The sequence below is a fragment of the Trematomus bernacchii genome, unplaced genomic scaffold (assembly GCF_902827165.1).
Source record: "Trematomus bernacchii unplaced genomic scaffold, fTreBer1.1, whole genome shotgun sequence".
Classification (NCBI taxonomy): Eukaryota; Metazoa; Chordata; class Actinopteri; order Perciformes; family Nototheniidae; genus Trematomus; species Trematomus bernacchii.
Genome location: NW_022987636.1, coordinates 36,371 through 50,427, shown reverse-complemented (window position 1 = coordinate 50,427; position 14,057 = coordinate 36,371). Strand labels below are relative to the sequence as shown.

The 14,057-nt window shown below is 46.2% G+C and overlaps 1 protein-coding gene across 1 annotated transcript in view; it reads right to left on the bottom strand.

Annotated features, from left to right (window-relative positions):
• tmtc1 (transmembrane O-mannosyltransferase targeting cadherins 1) overlaps nt 1–14,057 on the bottom strand; it is a gene marked incomplete at its 5' end in the record, with an annotated part of 75,938 nt that overhangs the window by 28,557 nt on the left and 33,324 nt on the right. Inside the window, 2 exon segments of the mRNA XM_034133129.1 lie at nt 1,836–1,957; nt 5,313–5,502. Of these exon segments, the coding sequence (XP_033989020.1) occupies nt 1,836–1,957; nt 5,313–5,502 (312 nt within the window).

The window sequence follows — 14,057 nt, the reverse complement described above, 5'->3', positions numbered from 1 at the left end:
GGAAACAAATTGTGAAACGAATGGTTCTGAAGGTTTAATTGAGATGATTTAGCAGATTTCCCACCAAATAATATTGGGTATTTAATTTGTGACAATATTTCAAAAACTACGAGGGTTTGATGGCCAAAATAAAGGTTTCTATTGAGAAACTAAGGAACCACCAATATTTCCTTCAGTATGGTAATATGTGGAATGATAGCAGAAACAAAATGTCAGTGAATTAGTTAAATCTGTGCTATTATTATTTAAATGCTTGTTTTGCATTTAAAGTGTTTATCAACAAGAGCAAATATCATCTCATAAGGGCATGACACTGTGTGTGTCTTATTTAAGTCAGAGCTGCTGTATTTCCATTTAGCAATCCTAATATAAAGGCACTTTGGTGTAAACAATTGCAAAAGGTAGAAAATAACCACGAAATGCAGAAAACACACCCCTTGAGAGAGTAAGCAGCTACTTCTGCCCTCGAGGCCTTTCTCGCTCTTCTTCATCCTCTTCCACACCCTCAGTCTCAGGCAGCATCCGTCCTTAACCAGAGACTCTGTCCTCACTCCGCTGTTCTTCACTGTGTCCCACCTCAGTGAGGGTTTCTGATGCTCTTTGTGTGATCAATCTCAGACCACTTGGCTATCGGTTTTCAATTGTTTTCAATGTAGCCGACGGATATCTGGGCCGAGTCTTACTCTGCCTTGCTCATAGTTTCAGTCCAATTAAGAAACTAAACTTGAACTTTGAGATAAGGTTTAGAAACAAAGTCTTTGACCTCATTTTGAGGTTTCCTTACTCATCGATTAACATTTCTCACTATAACTTGAGCTATTTCGGTGAATTTATGAAAAATAAATGATTGAGTGAGTGCTCTGACAGAAAATTATGCTTTGTTTAACCAACTTCTGGCTAACACGGCAGCAGATTTAAAGAAAAGGTGATTAGTAAAAAAACTGAGAGAGAAAATGACGTCACAGCACAGAAAATGCAGAGTCACTAAATACATAGTGGCTACACAGTTCTGTGTCTGAAAGTACTGCAGTCTGCCGTTTGATTCTGCTGTGCGGCCCAGCTAAAAGTAGTTGAAATGCATTACACAGAAACATCTGCTGACAGATACGCCGCATTAGCCATGCAGTCAGTTGACTGAGCGCTGAGTGTGATCATGAGTCCTTTCCCCTGAAGGCATGAGCATCCAGCTAAAGCCCCTGCTCGGAGAGAGGATTCACTGTGAATGTGTATGTGTGGACACCATGGGCCCCTGTAAACCTAATACAAGTCACCCACAACCCCTAAGGATCTTATACACATTTCATGCAGCAAAAAACCTTAAGGATGAAGCGTCTATGGATTCCAAGATCAAGAAATGTTTTAAGGGAAACAGGACTTGAGTAGAGTTGGGTAGAGTTATTAACAGAGAAATTAAAACAGAAGATGTCAAATACAGAAGGACAGACTGATTAGGAACGGAACAGAGAGCAAGAAAACAAACTCTCAAAGAAAAATGGAGAGGCCCTTGAATTGAGAGTAAAGAAAAGAAGAGTTGCCGCTGTCTGTCCACAGACAAATACAGAACACACACAACAACCTGAGGTCAGATGTCACTGCAGAACATCTTATAAATCATTAATATCATCTTTCCCTAAGCTCTGCTTTTCAACTGTGTTAATCTAGCTTGATCAGGGCCTACAGAAGGTTGGATATGTATATTTAAAAAAACTTTGATAGATAAACAAAGAAACATGTTTGGAAGAAATGAGAAAGACTTACTCCTCATAGAAGAAGGGGAGTAGAAAGCGGACACCACAAATATATGAAGGCAGGTACATGAACACATACAGACTCACCTTGGCATGTAGAGGACCCTCTCTGCCACGACAAATCCAACCCTGAAGAAAAGGTTACTGGCAGGAATGAAGGGAAACATCAGGAATAACATTCCAACCAACATCTCCCTGCTCCCCTGGCCCTGCACAGACAAACACACATTGTTTCAATAAACTCAGTCAATTCTCTGTGTAACCGCTGTCAGCACATGTATGCATGTTCTTCAGCTGTGACTACTGTCGATTGAATTATCTAATTACAGTTAACGTTTTTCTGTGAAGCCCATATCTGACGCAATTTATATTTGATGAAGCGCATAGCCTCTGCCCATCTTCCTCCATGGCTGTGTTATCAGTATTAAGAGCTGGAGATGTGTGAAGTCGCACCACTCGTACCCCTTTCACACCAACGCGGTTCCAGGGCCGGTTCGGAGCTGGAGCTTGAAAAGCACTGGTTTTTCCTGTTCACACCGCAGCGGAGCCGCCTCTAAGCTCCGGAATCCGGTTCGTTTCAAGCACCAAAAAGTTGTCGGTCTAGAAAGCAAGCACCGCATACGTCACGCTTACGTCGGAGGCAGGGGGTAGGGGTACACATCTTGTGAAGTGGCTACGTTTCTTCCCTCCATTCATTTCAAAAGGCCAGCGTACATGACACATGATGTTCAAGTTCCTCTCACTGTAAACAAACAACATGGCAGCTCTCCTCTTATTCAGAGTGTACAATTCCATACGTTAGGATAGTCTTGCTTCTGATTAAATGTCTAGCGAGAAATGTATATTTTACTTTCAGAATCTTTGTTCGGTCAATGTGTTTGAACTTGAGTTTGACAATTATTACAAAGATTATTTCTCTCCAGAAAAGTGTGTGGATAGTACAGAGTGCCTCAACACCAGTGTCATTACAGCCACCTCACTCTGCAGAGTGTAACCGGCTGCTGTGTTGCACATTTTAATTGTGCTTAATACACAGGTATTATGGTCCTAAACCAGAGATTTGGGAATTGCACAAACTTAGCATTTTAAAAGTCAACAGCATTTTTTCACGCATGTTCCAAATGAAAGTTGTGTAACCTCACACCTCTGTCCTTCATCCATATAGTGGAGAAAACTATATGGATGAAAAGAATATGATCTCAAGGTCCAAGCTCACACACACAGTATGAAAGAGTGGTGACTTTTGCAGAGCAGGAAAAACAAAGTATTCTGAATAGAGATCTATAAACCGCCTGAGGACAAAGTCCCAGCAACACCTGGATGCATTTAGTGTGGCTGCAGCACTGCAAAATAATAACCCCTCGGCCAAATGTCATCAAAAATGTATCGTGATGCTAGTGCCCACCCCCATTACTCTGTGTGACTCCCCAGTCACTGCTGTGGAGTCTTTCCGCTTCCTGGGCACCATCATCGCCCAGGACCTCAAATGGGAGCAGAACATCGGCTCCCTCATCAAAAAAGCCCAGCAGAGGATGTTCTTCCTGAAGCAGCTGAAGAAATTCAACCTGCCAAAGACCATGATGGTGAACTTCTACACCTCCATCATCGAGTCCATCCTCACCTCCTCCATCACCATCTGGTACGCTGCAGCCACAGCCAAGCATAAGGGCAGGCTGCACGCCTCCAGGACCCTGAGGCGGGCAGGGAAGATAGTGGCCGACCCCTCCCACCCTGGACACAAACTGTTCACCCCCCTCCCCTCTGGCAGGAGGCTGCGCTCCATCAGGACCAAAACCTCTCGCCACCTGAACAGTTTCTTCCCCTCCGCTACGGCCTCATCAACAAGGCACGGGACCCCCACTGACATGGACTATTATCCACCCCACAAACATGATGCATTACATTAATGCACATCATGTGAACAACATCTTGTTCTTTCATTATACTTTGAGCCATGTTCATGCTCAGCTCTCTGACTATATTGTGCACATTTCTGCACACATGTCTGCACGGACCTCCATTATACAATGGAATGCACCGTAGTTTGCCATATATTATCATATATTTATTGTCCTAAGTGTTTTTTAATGTTTTAAGGTTCTTTGAATATTTGAATTTAAAACTCATTCAAGCATATTCTATTCTGTCTCCTATATAAAATCGATTAATTCAGTGCAAATACCATTCTTGAGATTTAATGGAAAATGCTACATATCAGAAGCTTTTTTCTGCCTTTGTATGCAGTAGGGATGTTAAGATTCAACGATTCGCATCGGTGCACCGGCATAAACGTTCAAAATGTGAGTGCACCGGTGAAAGAGTGCACATCGGCTACAGTTTGGGTTGAACTCGCGATGCATCGATTGTAGCGTCTTTGCATCGGTAACAAAACGATTCATTCATATATCCTCTCATCCTGTCAGCACTCAGCAGAGACGATCTTTGATCTTTGCTTCGCCACTACGGAGGCCGAGAGTCTCAGTTATCAACACACATGGAAGTCGAGGAGAAAGAGAAACACAGCGCACCGAAAAATACCTACAAATCAAACGTTTGGCAACACTTCGGATTTTTCAAGAAAGACGGACAACTTGAAAAATCCCAAATAGTAAACGATGCCGTGCCGCTTTAAAGTACACAAGTAGGCTAGTACGACGTGGGGTCTGCGTCTGAAAATAAAAACCTGAAAGTAAGACATATGAGTTCAATCACTCAGTGAGGTGTTCTGTCAGAGAGAGTAGTGTTTAGTTTACAGCAGCCTGTGACTGCCAATAATAGTTTAAATGTCTTCCTTACAATTGTAAGCAGTTATGAAATACCTGTTTGTGAAAGTTATTTGTATTCTTTATTGTTCATATAGAAACCACTGCTTTCTGCTCACTGGTGAGTTAGCCTATCAATGAGTGCTAAGCACATCAGTCAGCAGTTGTATGTGCATTGCACTATGGTAGTTGTTATTTGCACATTGTTAATCCTGGGCAATGCATCCTTAAATTGTTTAACTGTGAGGTGTTATAACATGGTACTGTACTCTGGAGACAGAGAACACTACTACACTTGTGAAAAGGCCAGTTTGTGAAAGGCCCAAGTGTTTGTTTTTTTAAGGTAAAAAAGAAACAGCATGATGGGATGTGCAGTACTAGTAGAGGGAACCAAATATGTGAAGCACTTTTTTGTTAATGTATGATTTGCTGCATATAAGGAATAAAACAAAATCCTGTCGTACCATATTGAATTGTATCATTATTTTGCATCGTGTTGAATCGCATCGTATCGCCCCGAATCGCATAATGTTGAATCAAATCGTATCGGACTGTATCGCAACAGGGGTGAATCTTATCGTATCACATCGCCTGGTGCTTCAAATGTATCGTTAATGTATCGTATCGTTGGCAACGTATCGAGTCCCTAATCTGCAGTGATAACATAGGGTTTTCTTTTCGAACCTTGTTAACTCTCGACTCTTTCCAGCTCGTACAACTCTTCCCACTCTTTAAAGGAGGTAGTAGCATGTTACAAGGACAGACAATCATCAGGAGGCAGCAGAGTGCAGATAGAACTGACCTGCAGTGAGAACAAGCAGCTGAGGCAGAGGGCGACCATCACCACGGCCAACAGCACCGTGGACACATTGCGGATGTCCCCCAGCGACTCCACCAGGGGGATGCTGCCCACCTGCCAATCATAACACAGCACGACGGGGGCCAGCAGCAGCCAGGCATTGAAAGACAGCAGGTACGAATAGGTCAACATCCTAAAGAGCGCAGGGGGGTGCGTTTGAGGTGGACAGAGACAAAGGAGAAAACAAAGAGAATAAAAATGAATCATTTGGAAACCTAATGAGGATTTCAATCAATCATTATAACCATCTTGTTTGTCTCAATAAAACCATAAAGTTAGCTTTGTTATGTTTCTGCATGGTTTTTTGGTTGTATTTTTTCTGTTGTATTGGCTCTCTTTACCCCCCCCCTACTCTGTTTCTCTTTCTCTGCAGGGCTGGTGTTCTCCTGGCTGCAGACGAGGCACACCTGTTCCCATTATCAACCTTCTCTATAAGAGCCTGGCCCTCACTCCACTACTCTGCCAGATAATTAAATGTTGTTGGACAATCCAAAGTGCCTCTCTGCAGCCCAAGCCTTGTGTTTCCAGATTGCTGTTTTTTGTGCAACTTTTTGTGTTTTTGCCTGGGACGTCTCTCTGGGACTTTTTCTGCAACCAGCCAGCTCCCTGTCTTCATTACCTGCCTTTGACTTGCTTTCCTAAAACAATATCCGAACACTACACGCTTGGACGAACAGCAGGAGGCTCTTTTTCTAACCAGTGCTTATTCACAGTGTGTTCCTCTACCTTTCTCTAGATTTCTCTCAGTGGGTTCACCTTGCACTAGGTGTAGGAAGAACAATGAGTGGATGGACAGCACAGTGTTCATTTCGTCAACGAAGACTATGATGAAAAATGTTCGTCAACTACCTTTTTTACATGACTAAGACGAGACGATGACGAGCTAAAAATAGATTCTTGATAATAAAAACTATGACAAAATGTATATTTTGTTTTCGTTGACGAGACGGGAATATGGTGTTAATGGTGGACTATCGGACATTCAAAATGCAGCCTATTTTCCCCCAATTGTCCGTCTTGTCTGTGAAAATGCATCTTACGTTTCTAACTTGCATTATCATTATTTCCGCTCTCTTCACTCCAGAAGAGCGATCTGCATGTGTCTCTCTGTGTGCGGGGGGCGGGGCCTAACATACACGCTGCAGCGGCACCCAGAGATCTGCCGGGGACGGAGCGTTCAAAAGTATAGTGACACTCTACAAGGCTCGATGTGGACAAAGCTCGTTTGCCATTAGTGTTTTCGCGTAAGCGCGTTGACACAAGCAATCTGTCCAAACAGCTGGCCAAAAGGCGTCATATTCAGTCGGAGAAATGCAAAATGTTCGACTTCCTTAACTCAGTAACGTTATCACATCAGGTGCGCAGAGGTAGGAGAAGTAGGCCTACTCAGATCTTGTTGTTAAAGGTAGGGTAGGTAAGTTTGAGAAACCGGCTCGAGATACACTTTTTGTTATATCTCTCACAGGCTCCGCCCTCTACTGGACTCTATGGGTACTACCTTATCCCGCGTGCATTCTCCCACTGAGACTTCTATAGACGTAGCCGGCCCAGGGCGGGCCTACCTGAATGCGCGCCGTATCACACCATATAAAAGGAGGCCTCGCCTCCTGACTGCCATCCTTTTTCTCTTCAGCTAAGCGGAAGTGATTCCACAGAAGACGTAAGACGTATTGAAGTGAAAGTAATAGAGAGAGAGTATGGCTGGACCATAGGACCTGCCCGAATTGTCCGAACCTGATTTCAGGAGTCGATCCGCACCCCCTCTGCTTCACGTGTTTGGGGCCCGACCACGCGATGAACGGTATGGGCTCGACGCCGGCGTGCTCGGCCTGCCAGGCGATCCCGCGGTGCACGAGGGAGCATCGTGGGCAGCACATCCTGGAGAAGATTGCCCCGCAGGAGGAGTCGGAGGAGCTGGATCTCGACGTTGTGGACATAGGCGATTCGGGAAGCGAGGGGACATCGTTCCGGTTCTCCCTGCCGTGGGGCCAGACGGCCCCGGTTCCGATGATCGACGACGAGGACGCCTCGCTATCCGGAGGTCCAACTCTCAGCTCTGCGCGGATGGATTTCCCAGCGGTGATGACTCTGGCGGCGGAGCATGTAGGTTTACCGCTCCCCCCACCGCTGCCACCGAGGCCTGTAAACCGCCTGAGATCGGGGGTTTATGGCCCGGTGCATCCGGCGCAGCCGACCTTCGTTTCGCCCCAGCTGCCAGAGGTATGGCGGTGTGTGGAGGCGACATGGCAGCAGCCATTTAAAACGAAGGCCCCGATAATCTTGGCATGTTGGCGTCTTCCTGATCACCCTCAGGCAGACGCCCCCGCCCTCCCGTCTCAGGACGAGAGCGATTATTCGGACCACGCTGTTAGTCAGATGAGTAATCTGATTTACGGCGTGGCCACCGCAGCAGGACGGATGATTTCCCTGGCCACAGTGGCGTCTCGTCACGTGTGGCCAGGGCTCACGGCCCTATCTAAAAAGGACCGAGAAGATCTCCTCGGAGCCCCCGTGTCCACGGAGGGGCTCTTTGGGTCGGTCTCCTCGGTCACCCAGTCAGCCGCCTAGAGGAGGAGAGAGTCCAGCTTAGCCGCATGCTATCGCTGGCTCCTCCTCAGGCCCCGCTACGTGCCCCCCTCGCATGCCATGCAGAGGAGGGAGCGTAGTACGACAGTGAAGCGGAGGGAGAGGCGCCGGCACGGGGGTCCCGTAGCTGCAGCGCCCTCCACCTCTACGGCCCACCCCGTCGCACCGGCATACCGGCAATCACGGGGAGGGGCTGCCCAACCGAGGCAGGCTCCGCAACAGCAGAGCACCCGGGTGGGGAACTCCATCTTCGCGGAGTTATCTGTCTATTTAATGCCCAGATCTCTGTCAAAACTTTTAAAATAAAGATGGTGTTGATCTGTATCCAAGTCTGAGTGTCCTTTGTTTCCACAATACACTTGCACATGTTGATGACTGTACAAATTCCCCACTCGCTGCCCCAGCTAATAGCTCCCGTTAGGGAGGAGGCTAGTGGGAGTGCGCAGATGAGAGTGATAAACCGCAGGCAGCACTGTTATAGTGCGGTGCGGGTACAGGGACATTATGGCCGATGTTTTTCTGTTAGAAAACATTCTATGCCTGAAGCTAAGACTCCAAATAATGCTGTTCACTATAGTGATAGGGGCTGCATTATAGCAACGCCCGCACTTGAAAGAGGCGCGTGGCGGTGCGTTCAGGGGCCTTAGTAAAACACACTACGCCTGTAAGAACTCCGGTTAATGCCGTTTTCCATAGTGAGGAAAATAGCATTAGGACGACGCGCGCCCCCCCCCCCCCCCCCCCCTCGAGAGCGGGCCGCGGTGCATTCATGGACAGAAGAAACTCCGATTAATGCCTCTTTCTCTCTAAGAGGAAGCAGCATTATGGCAGAGCGCGCGCTCTCACGGGAGCGTGCCGTGGTGCGTTCAGGTACCTCAGTGGAAAATCTGCCGTTTTTTTCTCTGAGTGGAAACTGTATTATAGAAAAAAACTGCCCTTTCTGTGTCAGCCCCCCATGGGTCAAACTTCCTTTTATGGAGGGTTTGACGGCGGAGTGGGCCACCAGAGAGTATCACAACTTCATAGCTGCGGCCCCACAGCTGAGGGCTTGCCCATTAACACAATGTAGAAGATCGGCCCTTTCTGCTTCGACCCCTCACGTGCGAATCTCCCCTTTACGGGGAGTTTTGCGGCGGAGCGGGTCATCAGAGAGTATCACAGCTTTATAGCTGCGGCCCCACAGCTGAGGGCTTGCCCATTAACACAATGTTATGGGGAATGGAAACTCAGCTGTGTACTGACAAGGTGGATGGACAGGACGCTGAAACGGGGCTATTCACTCCAGTTTTGCAGCATCCCACCTCCTTTTATGGGCATGCGAGAGGTAAATCTGTCTTCCCAGGAGGAGATGGGTTTCCTCTCAGCAGAGATTCAGGCTCTGGTGCAGAAACAGGCTGTGTCTGTTGTGCAGCCTCAGCACAGAGAGAAGGGTCTTTATTCCATGTATTTCCTGGTTCTCAAGAAAACAGGGGAATTCAGACCTATTCTAGATCTCCGATGCCTGAATCGTCATATTTCCAGCAGGAAATTCCGCATGTTAACTGTGAAACAGTTACTAGGGCTTGTGCAGCCAGGCGATTGGTTCACCACCATCGACCTGAAAGACGCGTACTTTCATGTGGAAATTGTTCCAGAGCACAGAAAGTATCTGCGTTTTGCCTTCCAGGGAACAGCCTACGAGTACAACAGGCTGCCGTTCGGTTATTCCCTGTCCTGGTTCTGCTGTTGCGGAGGCCTGCTCCCACCTGTCGTGTGTTCCAGTGTCGTGTGCTGCTTGCTGAGGAGACCTTTTACCCCAGGGATTCCACGGAGAGACCGTTGCGCTTCCTCGCTGCTGCTTTCGCCTGTCCTTTGCTGCTGTGAGGAGGAGGATTTTTGCCCCGGGAACATCGCGGATATTGTGTGCTGGTCTGGGAGGATGGCCCATATCGTGATTCTGCTGTGCCTGTTAACTGTTCTGGACTATGAGAATATCTCTAGTCATCCTGAGAAGCCTACTGGATTCAGGTCTGTTCTGCTACCCGCAGTAGGCATCCCCTGCAAAGGGTCGGATGTGTTACACAAACAGTTACCGGTCACCTTGTCGCAGACAATCTGCTCGACAAAATATGTTTGTCTTTTTTGTTTGCCTGCGATGATGGTACTTCAGGACTGCTTCTTAAGCTCAAATCACACTCTCGCAGACTTTTCCGGTGATTCTAAAGTAGATGACAATGTGTGTGTGTCGATTAAGAGGAAAAGATGCCTGTTTTTTTTGTTGTTATTACTGTCAGGAAATGTTCAACCTAACCCTGGTCCGCCCAGTAGTAGTAGTCAGATCGCTACTCCTGCTGATTTTAAAGCTAGGTCTGGGTTGGGTTTCATCCACTTGAATGTGCGCAGTCTACTAGGTAAACTAGATTTTGTCCGCATTTGGGCAAGCTCGACTGACGCTGACGTCATTGTGTTATCAGAAACATGGCTAAATAAAACTATTTTGGCCTCTGACATATCCTTAAATGGTTATAATGTGTATCGTACCGACCGGCCTAATAAAGGTGGTGGAGTTGCCATTTATGTTAAGAATAAGTTCAGTGTAACCACATTGATTTCCAAATCTGTCAGTAAGCAATTCGAATTTTTAGCCTTAAATATAGAAGTGGCAAAGGGGCAACAAGTCATGGTGGTAGGGTGTTACAGACCCCCCTCAGCTGTCAAGGACTCCTTGTCTTCACTAGCAAAACTTTTATCGCAACTAGACTACAAGGAAATAGTGCTACTTGGAGATTTTAACTGGGACTGGTTAACTGCAGTATCAGAGGATTTTAAAAACCTTTGTATCTCTCTGAATGTTACTCAGATTGTTGACAGTCCTACTCGCCCTAACGTTAAGTCCCCTAATAAATCCTCCCTAATTGATCTCATTCTAACTAATGTTCCCTATAAATACCCATCTGTGGGAGTATTTGCAAATGATGTGAGTGACCACTGTGTTGTAGCCACAATTAGGGACACTAAGGTCCAAAAGGTTAAACCCCGTATTATTATTAAGAGACACATAAAACATTTTGTGGAGCAGGGTTGTGTTCATGATCTGTTTGGGTTTGATTGGGGAAAAATCGATCTGTGTGCTGATGTTGAAACTGCATGGTCTTATTTTTATCTTGGTTTTATGGAAATTATAGATAGACATGCACCCCTACGTACTTTTAGAGTAAAGGGACGAGACAATCCTTGTTTTTCTGCTGAACTGTCCAGTCTCCTACATGAGAGAAACAAGGCCTGGGCAAAGGCTAGGAAATCAGGCTCAGAGGTTGAATGGCTGCATTTTAGGCAGCTAAGAAATAGTTTCACTTCACAGGTCAAAAGTGCTAAGTCGAAGTACTATTTGTCAGTTACTACAGAAAACCTAAATAATCCTAGGAAATTTTGGAAAGCCATAAAATCGCTATCCACCGGTGAGATCCGAAATGAGCTACCTCCGTGCATTACCACAACATCTGGCTCTATATCGGACAGGGCTACTATGCTAAATTGTTTTAATGAGCATTTTGTGTCCTGCGGTTCTATGTTTGATTCTGTGACTAACTCTGCTACTGTGAACACCACAGTCGGTGACTCTGAACAATGTGGTCTGGAAAACCCTTTCAGTTTTACTCCTTTTACTGTTGATGTTGTTCGTGAAGCTTTAACCAAGTTAGATCCTAAGAAACCGGCCGGCCCGGACAATGTGGAACCTTTCTTTTTAAAGATAGCTGCAGAGTTTATTGCTCCACCTCTCACTACTCTTTTTAACCTCTCCCTCAGCACAAATGCAATTCCAAAACTGTGGAAGTCAGCGTATGTCCTGCCTTTGCTGAAAGGAGGGGAGGCAACTGTTTTAAAATAATTATAGGCCCATCTCTAAATTATCAGTTCTGGCTAAGGTTCTTGAACGCCTAGTGAGTGAACAGGTAAAGGTGTTTTTATGTACAAATGACATCCTGTCTAAACATCAGTCAGGCTTCAGAAAGCAACATAGCACCATCACTGCCACAATGAAAGTGGTGAATGATGTGGCGAGTATTTTAGATAATAAGCAGAGCTGTGCAGCTCTATTTATTGACCTTTCCAAAGCGTTTGATACCGTCGATCATCACATCTTAAAGCAGAGGCTACTCAGTATTGGCATATCCAGTCATGCAGTGGGGTGGTTTGTGAACTACCTCTCTGAAAGGTCCCAATGTGTTCATTTTGATGGGCTGTCTTCAGAGTGGTTAAACATTACTAATGGTGTTCCTCAAGGTTCTGTTTTAGGTCCACTTTTATTCTCCATCTACATCAATAGTTTAGGTGAAAATGTCAATGGAGCAACCTTACATTTTTATGCGGACGATACCGTTATGTACTGTGCATGTCCCTCCATTAAGGAGGCTGTTGTTGAATTGCAAGCTGCTTTTAACATTATTCAGACTCAGCTCTCTGAACTAAAGCTTCTTTTAAATGTTGATAAAACCAAGGTAATGCTCTTTCAAAAGCCAAAAAGACACCAGAGCCTGTTTAGATATTTTAACTACGCAAGGAATAAAACTTGAAGTGGTTGCCTGTTACAAATACCTTGGTATCTGGCTTGATGATTGTCTCACTTTTAAACGTCATGTCAATAACCTGCTTAAAAAACTGAGGGTTAGACTAGGTTTCTTCTACAGGAACAAGTCCTGTTTCTCGCTCGAGGCCAGAAAAAGGCTAGTCACTGTGACCTTTTTACCTGTGCTGGACTATGGTGATCTGATTTATATGAATGCACCTGCCAATTGCCTGGTCAAGTTAGATGCTGCGTATCACAGTGCACTGAGATTTGTGACAAACTGTAAAGCATTAACTCATCACTGTACCCTGTATGCAAGGGCTGGTCTGCCTTCACTAACTGTACGGAGGCTCAGTCACTGGTACATTTTTATATATAAAGCCATGTTAGGGAAACTTCCATCCTACATCTGCTCCCTGATCTCACGGCGAATTGTAAGTAGCTACTGCCTGAGATTGCATGCTGTGGTTTTATTAAATGTGCCAACTGCTAGGACTGTCTTAGGGAAAATAGCATTTAGATGCGCAGCTCCACTGTCCTGGAATAGTCTGCAATTAAAATGGAAACTGAGCAATCTGGTGCCACTAAATGTTTTTAAAGCTCGGTTGGATGCTACTGAATCGGAAGCTGTTGGTACCTGTGCATGTGGATAGTATGTAAATTGTAATCCCTGTAATGCTACTGTATGATGTCCTTTTGTTGTTCTGTTTATGTTTTTAATGTTTCATGTGGAACCTACTTGAGCAGGTCTCCCTTGAAAAAGAGATCAATGATCTCAATGGGATACAACCTGGATAAATAAAGGTGTGAAATGAAATGAAAATGAAATTCCCTATCCCCACGCACATTCAGCAAATGTGTGGCCACAGCGCTTCAACCGCTGCGCGCACACGGCATGAGAGTTTTCTTTTACATAGACGACCTCATAGTCATGGCTGGGTCCCGGGAACAGGCAATGTTTTGCACAGTACAGTTGATCACACACCTAACCAAATTAGGTTTTGCGATCAATTGGAAAAAGAGCACCCCCATACCTCGCCAACAGGCATTGTATTTGGGTGTGGTGCTCGATGCAGACGCGCTGCGTGCCACCCTGTCAGAGAGCAGACGTGCGTCCCTTCTCAGGGCGGTGTACAGGCTGCGACAGGGGGCGACAGTTACAGCTTTAACTGTCATGCAGACTCTGGGTCTCATGGCGGCTGCTCACATGGTGGTCCCGCTGGGGTTACTACATATGCGCCGCCTGCAGAGGTGGTTCTCCAGCCTGCGTTTGGACCCCAAGAGGCACAAACGACAGCTGGTGACCATCCCCCCTCAGTGGAGGGCAACCTCCGGTTTTTGGGGGTCTCCGGACCACCTCCGGAGGGGGTCTCCACTGGGACGGGTGACCTCCTACATCACAGTGTTCACGGACGCCTCCAGAACAGGATGGGGAGGGACCTGCCTGAAGAGGGCTATAGGTGGGCGCTGGGCTCTGACAGAGTCTCAACACAGCAACCTCCTAGAGCTACGGGCAGTAGTGTTAGTCCTTCGGCATTTCATGCCCCTAATTCAGG